The sequence below is a fragment of the Lampetra fluviatilis genome, chromosome 4 (assembly GCF_964198595.1).
Source record: "Lampetra fluviatilis chromosome 4, kcLamFluv1.1, whole genome shotgun sequence".
NCBI lineage: Eukaryota > Metazoa > Chordata > Hyperoartia > Petromyzontiformes > Petromyzontidae > Lampetra > Lampetra fluviatilis.
Window position 1 is genome coordinate 30,385,730 of NC_136278.1, and position 22,772 is coordinate 30,408,501.

Below are 22,772 nucleotides of genomic sequence, written 5' to 3' on the forward strand. Positions count from 1 at the left end.
CGCTATATTACGTGGTATGTTTTACTCTTTTGCCTTTAAATTGTGATTTCAAATCTGCCGTGGACCCCGGGTATTGAGTTAAATTATTTGTACGTTACATTATTTGTATGCTTTTATTTTGTACGTGCAAAGCTGCAATGTAAATCTGCTCATGGTTGCCGTGGACTGAGCCACCTTAGATAACGAGGGATTAATACAATCCCAGCCACCCACTCTTTCTGTCTCTCACTCTCCCACTCTCTCTATTTGCAGCTCTCCCTGGTAGAAGGGAAAGCGACAACAAGAGAGAGAGAGAGACGTGAGGGAGGCAGGCAGCCTTAGCAGCAGGCGAAAGAGGCAGGACAGAGAGAGACAGAGACCAAAGGCGAGGAGAGAGAGAGAGAGGGAGTGGAGGAGAAAGACGCGACGTTGGCGAGACGGACGAGAAACGAGGATGGAGAAACGAGCGACCGGCCGTGCTGCCGATGGGGACGGCGCGGCGAGAACAAAGAGCGATCCGGGGGGAGGAGCGGCCGCTCAATGCAAGCACTCGGCACCGAAGAGTCGGGTCACCAAGACGGGGCGCAAAGCCACCCGGCAGACGGCGGCCGGTAAGTCACTCACGAACGCTCTCTCGCGACGCTGCGCGCGCGTCGTGGGCCACATTGGCAACCCGTGGGCACGTTTGGGTTAGCCCACCGCGGCACATTCGGTGCTACGCGTTGGTGCCAAATGCACAGTTGGACGTGTGCGTTGAGGGGTGGAGTGCTGCGGTAGCTGAGCGTAAGAGGCGGCTGACGTTAGCCCGGGGAGCAATCGAGCCACCCCCGTCGAACAGCTGGCGGCGATGCCGCACGCATCGGTACACACATGCATTGGCACATCGCACTGTGTGGCTGCGAACACGACGCTATCGATACCGTTCACTGTTGTGATTGTGCGTGCACGCGGGAATTAATTTGGGTGCGTTGATTCAATGTTCGCATCGGTACCCTTGCATTGTTTGTCCGAGGCGTGCCCGAGTGTAAGGCGTAGCCGCGTCTATAAACAACAGACGCTGTGCATTTGACAAGGCATCTGGCTCAATATTCTTTGTTACACTGAGCAATGCCGCTGACACATGCATTGTTCTAAGCTGAAACATTTTAATAGAGAATGCAGCAACGAGTCTGATCTTACTGCCATAATGAGAGTCGCATGATCATTTATTTAACTGCAGTCATTAAAACGGCATTAGGTTGTGTGCGAACTGTTATTAGGGAGGTGTGTTCGATCTAATGTGAGATACAGAGTGTGTGTCAGTATCTGGTTGGAAGGCAGGCAAGGTGGCATTGTGATGAGACTGGCAAGATTGGCCTGGCAAACAGATACCACCGGCTTGTGTACAACTGCTGACAGAATAGGCTTTACCCAATAAAGAGGCTTCATCTTTAATTGTAGAGGTTGAATTTTGTTTTTGCAGACACAGTCAATGAGTTTCATGATGTTTTTTTCTTTCAAAAAGGTGAACTTTAAGCGTTTCTTACTCACAGTATTATTATAAGTAAGCAAAATAATCACGCCGCTGCTGGATCAAGGCCTGCTCACGCAAATCTCGATTTGACCATACTTCCACTAATATGCTGATCAAGGGTGAAGGGAGTGAGGGGCCCAGGATCGGTTCAGATATCAGTTGCCACCGATGTGAGACGTGGCTAGAAATAAAACCTCAATCACGGAGGTTCATAGCGCAGTGCGCTATCCACCGTGGTACCGCTCCGACAATTGTTGGAGCAATGCTCTGGTAGGTTTTGTTTCCTGCTCTAAGTTGTCTGGTTGCAGAATTCAAATTTTTGTTCATTTTAAATATTGAGTTCGAAAAAGGTAGATAATTTCTTATGCATTAAAAGAAACGCACTTTTTTAAAGTGCACGTTTGAAAGAAAGAACGCATCCTTTTGTAAATGAAGCATATTTTGCCTTAAGATTAGCTATCAGTGCTGCCCAGGTGTTCATTATTAATTGCGCTGGTTTATCAAAGTAAATTTTATTTTCAGCTGGTTGTTGACATGTTTAATACCGAGTGGGCTCGTACAATTCTATTTTGCGCACAATGCCGCTTGTTAATATTATTAATGCTCACTGGACTTTACTGCTACGTTACAATGTCCTGCAAAAATAGGTTTCCTTTAGAGTTGGTGCCCTTAAAATTACGGCAAGTCAACGGAAATGATGGTCATTACCGAAAGACGCGTATCATCAGGAACAGAGACCCCATTCCTCATTGTAAATGTGCAGTGGCTTCAAAGCCCAAATTTTCATAAAAAATGCACGGTTATTCCACCATTGCCTCTGGAGGATATACAACATTCAGGCTTCTGTAATGTAATGCAATTTCTGTAAAATGTAAATTGCCTAGTGAGTAAAAATGCCCATTTTTTATTTTGAGTAAAGAAATTACGGACATTGAAGTTGAAGCCCAAATTGCCGAGGCATAAATTCCATAGACGTCTTCAGTGAAAAACACTCAGATTTTAAAAAAATATCTCACAAAAACATTTTGGAAATTGATATGTGCTTAATCTTATCACATCTGACTCTTCGTGATGACACAGGAAAGCACAATGCAAACGTTTCGAAGAGAACATGACAGCTCGGTGTTCTAGATATGAGGAGCCATTCACAAGCAAGGATGGCGATTTCCGGTTGCCAAGGCAGACATTTCAATGCTATCCGTGAGTCCAGCGACCAAGGGGAATAGCTAAAGGGCAGATGGTGGGAGACTATCAGCACAGATCTTGGAGATCGCGTGTCTGTACGGTGCAGCAGCTGCAGCATCTGGCAGATGGGAGTACGCGTTGGCGAGAAGGTGTGGGTGACATCAACGGCGTTGGCCGTGATGACCTCTCGATCTCTTGATGCCTAATCGGGCGCTTGAAGTGCACATACGTGGGCTCCCAGAGACTGAAACAATTTTTTTTGCTGCGGATGCCCAAGATGCCCTCTGCACGGTGGGCAAAGAGATCGATTGTGACACTGCGGGAAAGTGAACGCGTCTCCAAGCGAGCATCCTAATTACACCGTAATTGCATTGTTACGTTACACGCAGAGAGTCATGTTTCATTGCCACGTGTTATATGCAGAAATGTAGGCGAATCGCGAAGCGGACAGTGAACCAAAATACGACTCCTGGGAAACTGTACACAGCCTCATTACGCATTTTCCACGGAGCATGTATGGACGAAGCCAACATCGACAGAACTCCATTCTGTCTCCTGCAAAATACAATAGAAATGTTAAAATCCATTAGCCTTTTCGATGTAAAGCTTTCGTGACTGCAGGGATTCATCTGCTTGGTTCTTTCGATAAAGTCACGTAGAAGGGAAATAATAAAATAATACAAATTAAACATAATAAAAATATTCTCACGACGTTTCGACGTTGTCTCCCCGACAGACCTGGTCTTCACCTGAGAACGGCTGCTTGCGTTGTGGCCGAAACGTCGTGAGAATTATTTTATTATGTTTTATTTTTATTATTTTATTATTTCCCTTCTACGTGACTTTACCGAAAGAACCAAGAAGATCCATTAGCCTATTGGTTTTCCAGACCAATATTATATAGCGGTGTTTGTTTGCGCAAAATGTGGACCGGTTTCATTTGCGGAGTCAGAGAATGCGGTTCTGTTTAATTAGGAGTACTGTAGGTTGGCGTAAAAAAAATCACCGTGAGGGAATGATCACATTGGAGGCCCAGTGCCTGGATGGGTTTAGCCCGGTGAGTGCTTGGATGGTTGACCCCCAGGACTCGCTTGGTGTTTTTAGGCATGCGGCTGTGGTGTCGCCTGGAGTTGGCAGTAAAGCAATGCTACAATCCATGTATGGATTAAATGCTTCGCGTCCATCTGTGGATTGAATCTATCCGTGAGTTCTTGCAGCTCATCGAGGCTCTTCTGGGAAAATAAGTGGCATTATTATTATTAATATAGCAACCAGGGCTGAGACGGAGAGATACAATCAGCTCACGTGCGGGAGTGAGATAGCATGCGGCATTACAAGATCCAGTGGATAGTGATGGGATGGCGATGAATTCATTCAGCAGTAGATTGACTGTGGCCGATCATCATGATGAGTATTATTAATAGGTGAAGCTGTTTGTGAAGCTAATTGGTGAAGTGATGCGTTCAATGCGCTATGCACCCGGCAACCGGCCACGGCTTAGAACATCCGTGGTGAGTGATGCCCTCCCCCCCAGCCCACACGAACCAGCACCGTGAACGACTGTACAGACAAACAGCCTCCATGACCGGCATTGGGGAGCCTTTCCCGTCGTATAAATACACGACCTTATTATTACTAACGCCGTATATATTATCTGGATTGTGAAATATCCTTTATTCATAATGGAGGTTATCGAGAGGCGTAGATGTGGTGACCACACGTCTGCGCTCTTGCGCAAAGGAACGAAACGGGTGGACTTCTCCACAAATCTGGCTGTCGCCTGATGAAGCTGGTTGTAATGACTGGCGAAACGTCGTACTCAGATTGTAAATGTTGTGGCTTGGCTCTCCAACACACCGGTTAGTGCTGTACTAGTGACGAATTGGCATGTTCTGTTTACGTGACAACCCTTACTAGTTCTAGATTTGAAGCTTTCGTGACTGCAAGGAATCATATTCTTAGGTTTTTTCGGTAAAGTCACGTAGGTAAAACATCAAAATTAATGAAAATAAAATAAAACAAAAATCACGACGTTTCGGAGGCAACACAAGTCTCCGTCATCAGGTGGGACCGTCACAGCCGAATTAGCTGCATCAAGTGAGGCAATGATTCAAGAAGTAATCCCTTATAAGCAAGTTGAAGGGGGGAGGAGAGGGGGGCTCATCAGAATGTGGTAGCCAATGAATGGAACGTATCGGGAGGGAGGGGGGCGGGGCTCAAAGACAGCACGGAGCGCTAAGTACAACGCATCGGGAGGGGGGGGGGGCCAAAACAATGGACGACGGCTTGGACGCGGTTGCTGCTGCACACGCCAACACAATGGACAGAGAGGGGGGAGGGGAGGTCTGATACACATGATAGACAAAAGAACGAAAATGTCCATGTTTATACCAATGCTGGCTGAACAATGAAGAGAGCACTGCCAAAAAATAACTGGGGATGTTAACACTCGGTAAAGTAAAGTAAAATAGTGCCTGTCAGATAAGATGGTCCAAAAAAGTGTAATTAAGTCTTTTTTGCGTGGTTGATAACATCTTTCCAATGATTACTAAGTTTGTACCCATCATCACGGTTGAAATTATGCCTGTGTTTGTATATTTGTATGGCTTCGTGTACAAACCTGTGATGGTAGCCGGGAGGTTTGCAGAGAACCTTGGTCTCGGAAAAGACAATTTCATGAGAGCCCACCGAGTTGTAGCAATGATCGGCAACGACAGAAGAATCAGTTCTGCCGTGTTTCAGATCTGACTTGTGCTCGCGGACACGATCAGAAACATGACGTTTCGTTTCTCCAATGTAGCAATCACCACAAATGCAACTCAATTTGTAGACTCCAGGATACTGTAAGTCAGGAACGACATCCTTCACAGATGGAATCAGATCACGGATTTTATGCACTGTACTGAATCGGACTTGGATCTTATGTTTGTTTAGAATTTTGGAGATCTTTTTGGTCACGCCTGCTATGTATGGTAACGTGATGGTTTTGATCGGAGTTTCAAGTGGCTGTTTCTGTGTGGTGGGAGAGACAGCTTGGCGGATAGTACGGTCAGAGTATCCGTTCATCCTGAGGGCCCGATGTACATGTCTTAATTCACCGGTCAGGTGGTGTTTGTCAGAAATGCCATGGGCTCTAGTTGGCCGTGTCGGGTGGTGGCTGGTTTAACGATACATTATATATATTTACGCGATCTAACCCAAAAAAAAACCTCTTATGGATTAATTTTTATTTAAAGCTTTCGTGACTGCAGGGATTCATATTCTTAGGTTCTTTCGGTAAAGTCACGTAGAAGGGAAATAATACAATAATACAAATAAAAAAACAATACAATTCTCACGACGTTTCGACTGCAACACAAGCAATCATAATCAGGTGTGAAAAACACAGCAAGAAAATTTGAAAAAAGTGGCGGTTCTATGGATGTTTTTTGGTCGCAAAAGCCTCCTTCCTACGTGTTAAATACCCTCGATTCACCGGGTCCCTCCTCGTCGTTTGCGTGTGCAGCAGAGTCGGGCCAGACGGCGAAGTCCTTCTCGTCCCAAGCCAAGGCGGCAATGTTCCAGTGCCACAAGAAGACCGGAGGAGCATCATCCCCTGCGGGACAAGCGCCCGGAGGAGCGCCCACCCGAGCCACCGCGGCGTCAGCGTCGGCGTCGTCCCACACGGCGCTCTTCCACCTGCCCAGCTTCTCCAGGGGCAGCGGCTCGCACGGCCCCTCGCGCAAAGCCACGGTCCCGGTTCCGGCTGCGGCGACTACCGCGCCCGCAGCAGCCGGCGCGCACAGGTCTGGCCCGGCGCTTAAAGTGGCGTGGAAAAGGTGACGGGTGATTGGACTCCGGGGACAAAACGCACTGCAACACAAGGCTGTAGTAGCCATGGAGTCAACATTGGGGGGGGACCAAATCTTCCAGGGGGTCTGGGGTTCCCCCCCCCCCCCAGAAAAACAATCTAAATTTGAAAACTAATTTCCTGCCATTTCCTACCTAAAATATTTAAAAAATTCACTAACACACAGGATGGACTTTTTATTTATGTTTTACAATAATGTCTAATAGTGTATTGTATTACAATGCTCTGTTTTTTCTTTTTTTTACCTTTTCTTGTTTCATTGTATGTAATGGCAGATATTAGGGATTAATAAAGTACACCCATAACCACAATAATATAAACGGAAATCTATTTCATAGCAATATATTGGGGGGGACATTTTGAGCATATTTGAATTTATTATAATTATGGCCTTGCTACAACAACAACAACGGGGGGGTTATGTTGCACTCGATGGGCATTATCCACTGCGCACTGCGACCCAAATACCCGGTTCTCGAGACCCACCGCGCTGCGTCTTTGTTCGCCACGCCGCTTAACTGCCCGTTCGAATTCCGCGGCCGTCTGGAACGCTCCTTCGTCCGATATTAGGTAGCCACTGGGAGCTGTGTACTTTTAAACCTAGATCGAAAACTCGTGTCTTTAGAACTGCTTCTTGTGTTTAGTTTGCTGTCCTTTCCTTTAGGACGGTCGGCTACGTACGGTGCAAAAGAAGCTCGTCACACACACAGATTATTAACTCGTTCCACGTGGTGCGCTAAGCAATTAACGCTGTCTGCGCCGCGTGGAGCACGCACATTCAGGTATCGATCTTAGTTTGCATAAGCTCGATCAACACAGACAGCGTTAATTGCTTGTCGCGTCACGTGGGACGTGTTTAACAATCATCAGGCGCGTGCGACGAGTTCATTATTATTGAAGGGGAACTGGACTGATGAAGGCAGGGAGACGTAGCGTGGCAGGTAGCAAGGACTGGAGATGGGTCAACGGTGCCCCAATATAGTATTGTGCATCAATAAACATGATATGCTACATTGCATGTTCTAGTGCATTGAGAAAACAGATACAACGAAATGCATTATAGTGCATTAAAAATACATTATTTATTGCGTAGCACATTCTGCTGCATTTAGAATACATTGTATACTACGCAGTGTGTTCGAATTACATACTGTGAAAATTATTCTAGTGCATTTCATATATTTAATATACCATGATGAGCGTTTTAAATATTTCATATACACATTGCATGCTGCACTGCACTATGTATTCTAGTGCATTGCCGCTATTTCCCCTCCCGTGAGCTCAAACGCAGCAATATCGCCGACTTCATCTTTGCCCCTTGCCTGCATTCTTGCTCGAGTCACACGCTCACCCTTTTCCTTCGATGCGTTTGGATCCGTCTCATTCTTTGCCTCCTCCCGCCGACTATTTTACATACAAAGTAGCATTCTGAAATGCGCCAAGCGCCCTATCCGAGTGACGTTAGTATACATTGTCTAGGGCAGGGGTCCTCAAACTACGGCCCGCGGGCCACATGCGGCCCGCCGAGGATATTTATCCGGCCCATGGTCACTAATTGGGCTGCGCTGGTGAGCACTAATTGGGCTGCGCTGGTGAGCACTAATTGGGCTGCGCTGGTGAGCACTAATTGGGCTGCGCTTGTGAGCACTAATTGGGCTGCGCTGGTGAGCACTAATTGGGCTGCGCTTGTGAGTACTAATTGGGCTGCGCTGGTGAGCACTGATTGGGCTGCGCTGGTGAGCACTCATTGGGCTGCGCTGGTGAGCACTGATTGGGCTGCGGTGGCGAGCACTGATTGAGCTGCGGCGGAGGGCACTCATTGTGCCCACCGCACTGCGATCTGTGAACAAAACTGCAGGTGTAATTAACTTTTTAATGGCACCCGCACCAGTGTAAGCCTGGGGTAAAAGCGGAGTTCCCCCAATCAGACTGCATTGATGGGCAGTGCAGTCTGTATGTCTCTGTGTGGGCAAAGTTATTGCTGGTATATTGTTTTTGTAGCGCTGTATATATATAGATATTTTACTAATAGCAATTTTGACTCCCTAGGAAACAATGATGTCAAGAAAGAGAAAAATTGACTCGGAGTGTAGGATATTCAAAGAACAGTGGACTTATGATTACTTTTTCATGCAGTACAAGGAAAGAGCTGTGTGTCTGATATGCCAGAATATAGTGTCTGTGTTCAAAGAATACAATTTACGTCGACACTATGAAACTCAACATAAAGATAAATATGATTGTTTGGTCGGAGAAGTGAGAAATGATAAAATATTAAAACTGAAAAATACATTAACAACTCGGCAAAATACTTTTGTGAAGCAGAAGCAGCTAAATATTTCATCACTGCGAGCAAGTTTTCAAGTTGCCAAGCTAATAGCGTGCACTGGCAGACCATTCGTGGAGGGAGAATTTGTTAAAGAATGCCTTCTTTCTGTTGCCAAAGAGATGTGTCCAGAGAAGGCCGATTTATTTAGTACAGTGAGTCTTTCAGGACCTACAATTACACCGAGGATTGAAGAAATGGAAGACAATTTGCATCAGCATTTGCAAAACTCCACAAAAAAACTTTCCTATTTTTCCTTGGCACTCGACGAAAGCAATGATGTTCGTGATTCTGCACAACTTCTAATTTTTATTCGTGGAACGAATGACTATTTCGAAGTCACAGAAGAGCTTGCTGCACTGCAAAGCATCAAAGGAACAACTACAGGAGAGGATATCTATGAAAAGGTTTGCCAAACTGTGCATGGTTTGGAGCTGAACTGGGCTAAACTAGCCAGTGTGACAACTGATGGTGCTCCAATAGCCATACACTGCCTCATCCACCAACAAGCGCTGTGTAGTAAATCACTGAAGTGGGACTCTGTTATGAAAATTGTGGTATCTTGTGTTAACTTCATTAGAGCTCATGCACTAAACCACAGACAATTTCAGGAATTTCTGTCTGAGCTAAATGTTGACTATGAAGATGTTCTGTACTACACAGAAGTCCATTGGCTGAGTCGAGGGAGAGTTTTGAAACGTTTCTATGACTTACTTCCACAGATTACAGCTTTTCTGCTTTCAAAAAACAAAGAAGTACCAGAGCTCAATGATGCAGAATGGAAATGGCACCTTGCCTTTCTGACAGATGTAACATAGCTACTCAACAGTTTCAATGTGCAACTTCAAGGAAAGGGGAAGCTCATCTGTGATATGCAATCACATGTCAAAGCATTTGAAGTAAAATTAGGCCTTCTCATCAAACAAGTGAAGGAGGAAAACTTCTGCCATCTCCCCACAACTCAAAATCTGTTAGCGGAAAAACCATTGGTTGCATTCCCAAACAAAACATGTGGATTCACTGGAAAAATTGCAAAAGGAGTTCCAATTTAGATGTAAAGAGCTTCATCTCCATGAACAGGACATACAGCTTTTCCGTAACCCATTTTCTATTGACATTGAAAATGTGGATACAATTTACCAAATGGAACTGGCTGAACTGCAGAATTGTGACTCTCTGAAAGACGCATTCAAGTCAAGCAGCCTTCTTAATTTCTATGCATCTCTCCCCTCTGAGACATATCCTCATCTCAGGAACCATGCACTCAAAATGGCAACCATCTTTGGCAGCACTGATGTCTGTGAACAGACTTTTTCCAGAATGAAACATTTGAAATCTCCAACCAGATCTAGACTAACGGATGCACACTTGCATCACTTGTTACGACTAGCAGTGACAAATATGGAACCGGACATTGACCATCTCATTAGCCAAAAGCAGGCCCATATTTCCCATTGAAATACTGGCAAGTTTGTTGATTTAACTTTACTTGTTCTTCATTTTAAATATTGTATTTGTTCCCGTTTTGTTTCTTCACTTCAAAATAAGATATATGCAGTGTGCATAGGAATTTGTTCATAGTTTTTTTTAACTATAGTCCGGCCCTCCAATGGTCTGAGGGACAGTGAACTGGCCCCCTGTTTAAAAAGTTTGAGGACCCCTGGTCTAGGGCATCGCATTCTAGCGCGTGACATCATCGAGGCTCACATCTGCCATGAAGAGTCGTCACGTGGAGGGGAGAGTGGGGAGAGGTGGGGGCAAGGCCGTAATTATAATATAAATTTGGGGGAGAGGACGACACATTCCCCCCCTCCAATATTCAAATATGCTCAAAATATCCCCCCCCCCCCCCCCAATATTTTGGTATAAAAAAATGTTTTGCTATGCTATGTAAATAAAAATAACAATTGGCTAAACCTTGGCCACAATATCTGGACTTGTCTTCATATAAATCAATGCATAGATTTCTGTTTTTTATGATTGTGGTCATGGTTGTACTTTATTAATCCCTAATCTCTGCCATTACATACAATGAAACAAGAAATGGTAAAAAAGTAAAAACAGAGCAATGTAATACAATACACTATTCGACATTATTGTAAATAAAAAGAAGTCCATCCCATGTGTTGGTGAATTTTTTTATATTTTGGGCAGGAAATTATTTTTCAAATTTAGATTTTTTTTTCTGGTTTGGAACCCCCAGACACCTTGAAAGATTTGGTCCCCCCCCCCCCCCAATGTTGACTCCATGGCTACGGCCTTGGGTGGGGGCAAGGAGGAAGGAGGGGAGAGAGTGGGGTCACACCATGAGATGCTAGTTTGTATTCTCAGGTCCTTTGTGTTTTCTTACCGGAATGCATTGCGGCGCCCACCGCCCCACGGTAACCACTGGGTTACCTCTCTGCTCACCTCGGCCACATTCAAAGTCAAAACAAGTCAAGCGGGGTTAGGTTAGACACCCAGACGGAACAAGTTCTGGAGTCTAGCCATCGCGCATTTTTGCTCAATTGAAATTGCTTGCCGTGGCTGAATGACGTTGACATTTAAAGTCGTGCCAAACGTGCGATAGCTTGCCAAATTTTTTAAAATTTGCATAAGTCGAATACAGTACAGGGTGGTCCAGCTGTCTTGTGCCCTCCCCCCATCTCTCCATTTCATTTTCTACAACTTAATATATTTATTTTTATTTATTTTTATTTATGTAAAACAGAAATTAATATGCAAAGTGGAAAAAAACATGTTAGGAGCCAATTAATTGGGGGGGGGGGGGGTCACATGACACCTGGATCACCCTGTGCACGAGACAGGGTGATCAGAGCCTTCTTCAGTCTCTACAACATCCCACAGTCGCTCCGAGTCTCAAATGCAGGAGGCCACGTGATGAGGTGGGAAGTGGCACGGGGAAGAGCTTGCAAACATCCCGTAAGTCCATCATATTCTTGGTTCTTTCGGTAAAGTCACGTAGATAGGAAATAAAAATAAAATACAATTTTAAAAAATAAATTTAAATAAAAAACATGAGCAAAAAAAACACGACGTTTCGATCGCAACACAAGCGGTCTTCATCAGGCGGAGAGAAAAAAGAGGGGGCAAGCCTCCAAATGCAACTGCTTAAAAGGGCTTTCAAAGTGAGCAAATCTGTACAGCGCCAACAGCATGGGCGGGGCAGCCCGCGCCAATGTCGGAGCAAAGCACCAGAAGTGAAGCGAGTGCGTTAGACAATGGGGGGAGGAAGAGGGTTGAGATAGGGGGGTAGAGATGGGGGGGGGGCATTGCACCTCGCTACACACATCCACACTGCTGACGGTGGAGGTTGACAAAAAAACACAAAACACGTCATGACCCAAAGTCGTTGATGACATCTTTCCAATGATCGGTTGAAAGTGTGTCTGTGTTTATATATATGGATGGCTTCGTGAACGAATATTTGTTGATTGCCAGTCGGCTTGCAAAGTACCATCGTCTTAGAGAAATCAATTTCATGTGAGCCAGCCGCATTCAAGTAATGATCAGCCACAGCAGAAATATTGGTCTTGCCGTGTTTCAGATCTGCCTTATATTCACGAACACGGTCCGAGACATGTCGCTTAGTTTCCCCAATGTAACTGCTGCCGCAGACACAGCGTAGTTTGTAGACGCCGGGGTATTGCATGTCAGGAATCTTGTCCTTCACAGATGGGATCAGATCACGAATTTTATGCACTGTGTTAAATCGGACCTGGATCTTGTGTTTGTTCAAGATTTTGGAAATCGTTTTGGTTATCCCCGCTTTGCGGATTGTGTAGTCTACTACACAATCCGCAAAGCCATCACCCCAACCGTGATGAAGGAGCCATCTGAAGATCCAATCAAAACCATCACCTTGCCTTACATATGAATTCCTGCAGTCACGAAAGTTTTAAGTCAAAAGTCCATAATAGAGGGGTTTTTTGGTGGGTTAGTAAATAATTTACGCGATCTAACCCCCCAACAAAACCTCTATTATGGATGATATTGGTCGCGAATGTTTAAATATCCGATCACGGAACCTGCCGTGCAGACTTCCGCAGTGGTGCCGCGTAGCTCTGAGATGTTTTTTGGGTTTTTTTTGTGGGGGGGGGGTTGCGCCGAGTGTTGTTCGGCCACCAATGTCCGACGTTCCGATCCAGGTTGTGGGAGGCTTTTTGGGAATCTGTTGCAGCAACGCACGCGGTAGGTCCGAGAGAAAAATAATGCATCATCGAGAGCAAAGTGTCTCCCACGTTCAAGTGGACACTAGGTGGCGCTTATCTCCATCAGCTGCTCTGAGCCAGTGGTGGATATTTATTTATTTAAAATGACTTAATACAAGTCTGTCAGCAGGTGGGTTAGTTGACTTCGCATCTCTTCAGCAGGGATGTGTGTATGCAGAAAAGGGGAATCGGTTCGCCACCTGTGTTGATTTCCCATGGATTGTCCTCTGTGTGAGGTCGCTGACCTGAGAACTATGCAAATCTTCCGGGGACATTACATTTTCTGTTTTTGTCAGAACAGGGTCCACGTGTGACTCAAAACAACGCATCGTAAACCTCTCTTGCTGTATTGTGAGATTTTATTATTCCCATGATGTTCTGGTTTTGTGTATGTCGGAGGTGGCAACTCTACTCCAGAGCCCGAATGGCGACTGCATACAGCCAAAGGTTGCACTGTAAATTCGGGGTGAAGCCAACAATGCCAGCGGAAGACGCTCGACGATTTACTTTTTGCAATGTCGCGGCATCCTGACCCCCGCGTGCCTGCGTCGTTTCATTCGCCCGCTCCCCGACCAGCGGCTCGCACGGCAGGGAGCATGGCGGCAAGGAGGGCAGCGTGACCCCCACGCAGGCGGCCACCTCCCATCACCATTCGCTGAAGACGCCGGGCTACCTGTCGAACCCCGCCGGGCGTGAGGAGCTCAAGCGCGTGCTGGAAAAAGCGGCACAGAGGCTGGAGAGGTAGTGCACCTTGAGCCCAGCTAGTGGCAGCCAGTGTTCATTTCGTGTGTGTGTGTGTCCCCTCTCCCCATTAAACTTCTTTGGCACCGTACGTAGCAAACCGTGCTAATAGGAGGGGCGAGGAAAGAGCAACAACCTAAATGCAAAAACGCTGTTGGAAAGAAATTCGTTTTCAATTTAAATTTAAAAGTGCACTGCTCCACTGGCTTCCTAATATCGGGAGGAAGAGCGTTCCAGACGGCTGTTAGAAACGGATCTGAAAGCGCGCGATGCGGTGACCGTTTTTGTTCGACCGCCAGCCAAAAGCCCGCTGCTGCGAAGATGACCGGAGTTCACGTGATGGTTCATGCGCCGAGAGGCCACAAATGTCTCTCCACATCTTCTTCTTCTTCTTGCACGCTTCTGTCCCACTCATGTGGGGTGTTCCGTTGTCCTTGCCAACCTTCCCCATGCTGCCCTGTACTGCGCCATCTCTCTTTCCGCTCCTCAGGCCACCATGTCCGACCGCACCACATCGCGCCACATGGCCGTGAGCTAATTGTAGTCGATAATCACTGTCTCCCCAGAGAAAGCCATAATCTTGCTGCTGCTTGCCCACATGCTCTCGTGCCATTTAATTTGAGGCCTCTGCTAACATATAGATTCATTAGGTGTTTTTTGTCTTCTGTACCCCACAGAAAGACAATGCTGTCTGCATTTGGTGAAGTGTCATCATTGAAGTCAAACACTGGGTGTGTATTTAAATGAGAGTTGTCGTAATCCCTGTTGATCGTTCATCATATAAATAATGTTAATTCGGTACACTTCTTAAGGATCCCTCAATGTTATGAGTTTCTGGAAATTCTTATTTTTCTGTGCTTTGACCAAGTTCACCACAAAATACCGAAAGTCTAAATGCCACAATGCGTACTGAACGGTGGGATGTGCCTATCTTACAAATGAGGCAGTAACATAATACGAATACAGGAATTTCACGTATTTACCCAGTAATGATGGCTTTTAATGTATTCTCAACAGAGTCCTGCATTGAGATCTTTGGTCAATTTCACGTACCATCGTTTGAAACGTGGGAGAAAACCTTCGTACCCAGAGGAACCACGCCCGCATACGCAGGGATACGAATCGACACTCTTCACAAACAGATTTAACAATCCATCCCCGACTGCCATCACCCAGAGCTGATTCACAGCCCGAGCTGAAAACACCTCTCCGTTTTCTTCCACGGTTACATCTAAATGGTAACCAGGCTCAATCTCGCTTTTCCTTCCAAGGCGCAGGCAAGAATGATTTTGCCATCTAAGAGCAACGAACCCTTTGATGAAAAAGGATAAAATCCGAATCCATCACCCGGTAATTTGAGATGATCTGCGCTCCTTTGCCAAGTTTGGTTGATAAATGACTCTATTTGCAGTTTTGCACAATTAGGAAGTGAAGGCAGAGTTTTCAGGAATTTGGGCACGCGATGAACATTTCTATTGTAAACTCTTTCTATATTTTAATTATCTTGAAGTCTCTTCCAGTCAAGTCGAGTCCAACGGGATTGGGCAAAAAAACTACCTCGAAAAACTATCAGTTCGGTGGCGTTCTCGAGTGTTGGAGCGCCTCTGCGCTCTGCCGAGTAGCAGGGCCCTATGAGCCCCGGGTGCCGAGTACCGCGGGGACCCCCTCCCCCGCGTCCTTGAGAGAAGCGGCGCGTTGTTGGCGCTTAACCTCCCGTGTGGACTCTGCGCAGCGGGAAGTGGTTGGTGGGTGGGTGGTGGGCAGACGGCGCCGTCCGGCAAACGAGCGCGTGGACAGAACGGGAGGAGCTGGGGGGGGGGTAGCGTGATGGAATTCTAGGGGGTCACTTTGAGTCCATTGGGTCGCATGTAGAACTGCCACCTCTTGAGGCACAGAAAGCTGGGACGTATCATAGGAAGAGGAATATCTTACTAAACTAAAATTAATAAAAGTAAAATAAAAAGAAAATAAAATTGTATTTTATTTTTATTTTACTTTTATTAATTTTAATTTTTTACCTACGTGACTTTACCGAAATAACCTAAGAATATGAATCCTTGCAGTCACGAAAGCTTCAAATTTAGAATCTTACTAAACTTTAAAAAAAGAGTTTTACCAGGTATGGCCCACTGAGCTATACAGATATTTTTTCAGGCACGAACCTGGCCACAAATGATCGCTCGACGAAGCGGCTTATCACGTGGAAATGTATTGCAGCCAAATACTCTAAACGCGTGTTTATAAATGTGGAGGGAAAAACCGAAGGGACCCGGAGAAAAATCCACACGACCACGGGGAAAGGGAAACATGCAGACTCCAAATATACAGGCGTCAGGGTCGGGATCGAACCCACGACCTCCTGCATACCAGGCCAAGTAGTTAACATCTCGCTACCGTGGCACCCTTTGCAATACAAGTTGAGGGGAGAACTACGCTTAAATTGAATTTTCTTGAGCGTGGTATTATTATTATTATAACATAACTTTTCATGTTCCCGGAAGACTTGCGACCGTCCTGGGAAAACCAGGACAGGTGGCAACCCGAGTCACATGACCCCTGTTGGGAGCTGGTGTCTGCAGGATGCCATTTGAAGTCATGGATGTACACGCAAGCGTGCTGCGTGTCTTATTTTCACAGGTGTTCACCCCGATCCTGCAATAGAGGGTTTCATACATTTTTTTTTTAAATCGCATACGATAGCCCACAAAAGCCGTCTGAGAATATGGAATTCGGATGTCTGCACTGCAGTGGGAGTCCTGTAAAACAGAGATAACCTACCGAGTACAGTGATAATGTCTTTTTTTAAATAGAACGTGGGGAGTAAGTTCCTGTCCCTGAGTGGCTGCCAATCGTCAGAGGCAAGTCACTTAAGCCCCACGGTGTTTACTCGTTGGTTAACGTTAGTAAAATGACATTGGTCGCGTTATGAATGTCATCAGAGGGCAGGGTTAGGCCAGCGGTGACGCTGAGCAAACTAAGCAATCGCTGAGGGCCCCAAGTAGCTCAAGTGGCATGGATTTATGGGGCTCAAATTAAATCCAAAATAAAGTTAAGAAGGCAAATTAGAATACATACCCTAAATAATCTCGTCCCGAGCTTGTCCGCATCTCTATTTTCTCATCTCACTAAAACTCTTAATTTATATCTAATTTCAATAATGTCACGACTATCTTCTTGGTTCTTTCAGTAAAGTCACGTAGAAGGGAAATAATGAAATAATGAAAATAAAACATCATAAAATAATTCTCACGACGCTTCGGCCACGCGACGTTTCGGCCACAACGCAAGCAGCCGTCCTCAGGTGAAGGACGGCTGCTTGCGTTGTGGCATAAAAAATATCTAAAACAGGAAAATGATCCTCATAGTTGACTGCAAGGTTTCTAACCGATGTGTATATTGTGCCGTTGTTTTATTTTTTGCACGTGAAAATAAAAAAAAATCGATATGCGTTTTATAATTGAATTGTTTTAAACCACGTCACTTCTAATGACCCAGTGTTTGGCTGCATGTCCCCTCCACTGGCGCGTGTGCGTTGCTGCAAGGCATATGATGATTCACCGTCTCATTTACATTCACTATTCTCCTTCATTTGCACTGCCCGTCTCGCATGCGATGTTCATCTCGGTGGCGTTGTCTCATTCGGCCTCATTTGCAATGTCTAATTTTAGGTAATTTGCATTGGCTTGTTTGTTCTGCCATCTATGTGCGTGTACGCATTGTCCAACATCTCATTTGCATAGTCTCTCTTGCATACTAATAGGGCGAGTGGCTCCACAGCATGGAGGCCGCTCTCCGATCTTACATTAACATGCTAATTTTTACCCGGCAGCCCTTTAATTGGTGGAAACCCACCACCAGCGCCGTCGTTGACCATCACTTACATTAACATGAGCTGCCCCGCCCACCACTCACATTAACATCAGCTGCCCCGCCCACCACTCACATTAACATCAGCTGCCCCGCCCACCACTCACATTAACATCAGCTGCCCCACCCACCACTCACATTAACATCAGCTGCCCCGCCCACCACTTACATTAACATCAGCTGCCCCGCCCACCACTCACATTAACATCAGCTGCCCCGCCCACCACTCACATTAACATCAGCTGCCCCGCCCACCACTTACATTAACATCAGCTGCCCCGCCCACCACTCACATTAACATCAGCTGCCCCGCCCACCACTTACATTAACATCAGCTGCCCCGCCCACCACTCACATTAACATCAGCTGCCCCGCCCACCACTCACATTAACATCAGCTGCCCCGCCCACCACTTACATTAACATCAGCTGCCCCGCCCACCACTCACATTAACATCAGCTGCCCCGCCCACCACTCACATTAACATCAGCTGCCCCGCCCACCACTCACATTAACATCAGCTGCCCCGCCCACCACTCACATTAACATCAGCTGCCCCGCCCACCACTCACATTAACATCAGCTGCCCCGCCCACCACTCACATTAACATCAGCTGCCCCGCCCACCACTCACATTAACATCAGCTGCCCCGCCCACCACTCACATTAACATCAGCTGCCCCGCCCACCACTCACATTAACATCAGCTGCCCCGCCCACCACTCACATTAACATCAGCTGCCCCGCCCACCACTCACATTAACATCAGCTGCCCAGCCCACCACTCACATTAACATCAGCTGCCCCGCCCATGCTGATGACACTTGGGCTACGCCCATTTTAAACCTTCATAAACAGTTTGCCTTTAGAGGCTAACCCCCTTTTCCTGATGACGACCGCTTGTGTTGCGATCGAAACGTCGTAGTTTTTTGTCATTTTCTTTGAACCTATCTACGTGACTTTACCGAAAGACCCAAAGAATAACTAATACTATTATACTACATGTGATGCTATACTAGTGTACTAAATATTAATGAAACTATTTTATTAATGTAATATACATATGTTATGCTAAAATTATATTGCGAAAATTCGGCTATATCAGTGCAGTATATTTGGACTAACCATGACACATGCGTTTTGGGCAAAACAATCTTTATTTTCATCTGACACAAACTCCCTATGCTCCCGTTATTGAGATGGATTGCTCTTGCCAATGACGTATCAATCCAACGGCATTTATTTAACGAGCCTGACTGCTGATGAGGTCCGGAATGTCGAAACTGGTGCAGGGTTTGATTGCTTAAACAAACGCTGCTGGATAACATTGGTCTGGAAAGCCAAAAAAGGTGTGATGGGGCGAACACACATTCATGCAGTTGTATAGTGGAGTTGCGACATTGAAATGCTGCTTCTATATTCGGGCTACACGAAGTATTGATCTTCAAATTGCTTTTTTCTAAGTACTCTGAGGTCAAGGCTCGTGTCACTGCATGGGTGATCGGGTTTTTTTTTTTGCCAGTGTAGCTCCCAGGCTTTGGAACAACACTTTGCCTTTGCTAATAAGACAGTCGGAGTCGTTCGATATATTTAAGTCCCGACTTGAAAACTCGCCTCTTTAAATTGGTCCTTCCCCCCCGCCCCGCCCCGCCCCGCCCCCGCCTAGTTCTTGCCGTTTACCCTGCAGGTTCTGTTTATTTATTCCCTGCTTTGCACACGTGGCGTGCGTTGGCACCGGCGGATGAAATGCCCATTACAAATGTAAAATTATGATTACGGTCTGTTTAACGCGTCGGAGGCTTTCACGATCAATATTATCCACAGTAGAGGGGTTTTATTTGGGTTGGATCGCGAAGGTATAAATGTGTCGTTTAACCCGCCGCTCTCCAACACACCGGTGTGCTGAACTAGCAACTAATTGGCATGTTTTGCTTACGTGACACACCGTACCAATTGGCTGTGTCGGGTGGTGGCGGGTTTAACAATACATTTATATCTATGCGATCTTCCCCAACAAAAACATATTAAGGATGATTACAGCCACTTCTCCTATAACGCTCCATGTTGTTTTCCTAACGTGAATTGGATAGAACGCGATTAATGTATTCGGGAACACATTTGTTTATATAACGTGGATGCGAATTGGATATAACACAATCGAGTGAATGGAACTACGTCGCGTGAGTAGGAATAAGCGGTCGTACGGTTGCCTTGGCGTATCATCGCACAAGGCGGGATACTGCTGGATCCTTCTAGATGCTACCCACGTGCCTCCTTCTAGATGCTACCCACGTGCCTCAGATGCGTACGCATCTCACGTGTTATCGCGGACTGCGCTTTACCCTATTTTATATCTTATTTATTATAACGAGATTTTTCCATAATGCGCTGTTCTTCAGGAAGGCAAACTACCGCGTGATAGGAGAGAACAGACTGCATAGTAATTATTGTCGTCGTCGTCGTCGTAATGATGAGCAGCCGTGTCGTGACGGGCCGAGGTGCCACTGTGTCCAGGCTGTCCTCAGGCACCAAGGAGGGTCTGGCGTCACACGCTCCGGAGAGGAAGGACGCGGACGCCGAGGACAAGGAGAACGTCGCCCTGGAGGCCGACACGGACACCAGCTCGGTGTTCGACGGTGAAACCGAGGAGGAGGAGGACGAGGACGAGGATGAGGAGGGTGAGTTCACTCCCAATCGCACGGCCTGCTATTCAGCCAAAGTGATTTCTTGGTGAAAGTATCACCGGCGGCCTACGCTCATCCTCCTTTTTCCAGAGCCGATATTGTAAACTCCACATTTGTCTAACGCGAGGGGGTCAGATCGTCCATAGGGTAACGACCGTTGATTTCCCCACAGAGGGATGATGGACTGAGTCATCCCCCAACTCGCAACCTTTCGATTGAGAGCCGCTTCACTCTGCTGCCAAGCAACCTGGTCGGTTTGCACGTACAGTACAGAACGTAACATATTGAGAGCTGCAGTGTATTCGGTGCCACCCTGTAATTGATTGCTTTTTGTGTTTTATCTTCTTGGGTTTGTTCGGTAAAGTCACGTAGGTAAACAATTATAATTAAAATTAATCAACGTAAAATAAAAAGTTAATTAAATATTTATAAAAAAAATATTTTGTAATTATTATATTTTATTTTTATTTTACTTTTATTTTATAATTATTTTTATTTTACTTTTATTAATTTTAATTATTTTATTTTATTTTTGTTTTACTTTTATTTATTATAATTTTTTACCTACGTGACTTTACCGAAAAAACCCAAGAAGATGAATCATTGCAATCACGAAAGCTTCAAATCTAGAATTTTGTGTTTCAGTTTGTTATCCTTCCTCCCCGCACCTCCGATTAGCACAGTTGGCTACGTAGGGTGCGAAAGAAGTTCAACATACATACTATCCCACTCTTAGCCGCAGATTATGCGTTGCTGAGGTACTGGGTGGTTAAGAGGGCCAACGTACTTCTGACAACTGTAGCACAAAAATTCCATCTCGTTAAATTAGATATTTACAACATCTGGCATATTTCCAGCGCCAAGGTAACAAAAAAACCCACTTGAATGCCATGAGACAAACTCCTCTATCGTAGGGCATACACTAAAATGTATTGCCTAGTGTAGGTAAGATGTACGTGGAGTAATGTCAGTAGTAGTCTCGTGATATCACCTTCCAGAGGCACTTTTCTATTGAGAGGGTGTAAACGTTATTGCATTAGCTCTGTCCATCCCCTCCGTCATTATGATAAAACGTGGGCATAAAGTCGTGTTGCTTTCGTGGACTTATGCTATTTAAAACCTTGAAAATTAATCGAACGATTTTCCAAAAACTTGTAGACTAGAAACCATCGCAAAAAGGGCCTCAGCTCTTCCGACTGAGATGCACACTGCCCGGCAGAGTCGCCATCCCAACCCCACGGCCTCATCGCGCGTGAGCGCAACAGTTAAATACGAAGACAAACGGACGTTGAAATGCGTTTCACAATTCATGTGTGTCCCTGGTTTGTTTACTATTACGATATTTTTTATTTTACCAGGTAAGGCTTACTGAGCTGCATTGCTCCTTTTCAGAAACGACCTGGTCACAAATGATTGATCAGTGAAGTGGCTTATCGGGTGGAAATTTATTGCAGCCAAATACTGAAAAGTACGTTTCTAAATGCGGAGGGAAAAACTGGAGAAAAGTCCACGCCACCACAGGGAGAGACATGCAAACTCCAAATATACAGCAGGGGTCAGGGTCGGTATCAAACCCACGACCTCCTGCATACGAGGCGAGGTAGTTAACATCTCGCTACCACGGCGCCCAAACATTGTCAATTCGTGGCCTTGGGGCATTCGTGTTCTGTGCATAGTAGCCCTCTGGGCTTCTGTTTTTCACGTTTATCTTGTTTACAACAATGTCATGTGTGTGCGTGTGTGTTTGCTCAAATGTAACTCGGATATGACACTTGGTACTAAGCGAACGCTACCTTGTCGCTCGCCGCTCTTGGGCACCCGCAGGAACTTTGGCGAACACGGGGCGGCGCGACTCGCTGGCGCTCAAAATCCGCAACCGTCCATCGGCGCGCGAGCTGGAGGACAAGAACATCCTGCCGCGGCAGACGGAGCAAGAGCGCCAGGAAAAGAGGCGCAGCATTGGCCACAAGCTCGTCAGGTGTGTGCAGCGGCGTGGACAGTGGTGGCAAATCGGGGCGGTGGGGGGAAGGCAGAAATATCTTTTGGGCTCGCACGCAGCACCCCTTTCGATTCGTAAACTCGCGTGGAGATGGCAGAAGAGATATTGACAGCGGATAGGAATTGCAGTGGGATGAGAGAAAATGTGGACGAAAGATTGAGCCTTCGTGAGAGGAGAGGAGAAATACAGATGAGAATGAAACCGAATTGAAAGAGGCGTAGACACGCTACAAAGGTGGAAATAAATGGGAGATTTAAGGGCAAGAGAGGCATGAGAGATTAAATTGCTTTTCAATGTTAATATCCATTTCAATATTTTATGATTGGTATTCAATTTGATATTCGTTTCACCACACGCAGTATTTTTCATCCAGGACTCATTTTAAGATGCTCCTGGGGCCCCAAACGTCTTCTT

General features: G+C 45.9%; 1 protein-coding gene across 1 annotated transcript in view; it reads left to right on the top strand.

Annotated features, from left to right (window-relative positions):
* The first annotated feature begins 273 nt into the window (after positions 1-273).
* The window catches only part of LOC144931353 (uncharacterized), a 46,068-nt gene continuing 23,569 nt past the window's right edge, over positions 274-22,772 (top strand). The window contains exons 1-6 of the mRNA XM_078855157.1: positions 274-590; positions 6,183-6,495; positions 13,644-13,808; positions 14,486-14,539; positions 20,190-20,353; positions 22,184-22,337. Of these exons, the coding sequence (XP_078711283.1) occupies positions 434-590; positions 6,183-6,495; positions 13,644-13,808; positions 14,486-14,539; positions 20,190-20,353; positions 22,184-22,337 (1,007 nt within the window). The 5' untranslated portion in view covers positions 274-433. The remainder of the gene's footprint in view (positions 591-6,182; positions 6,496-13,643; positions 13,809-14,485; positions 14,540-20,189; positions 20,354-22,183; positions 22,338-22,772) is intronic.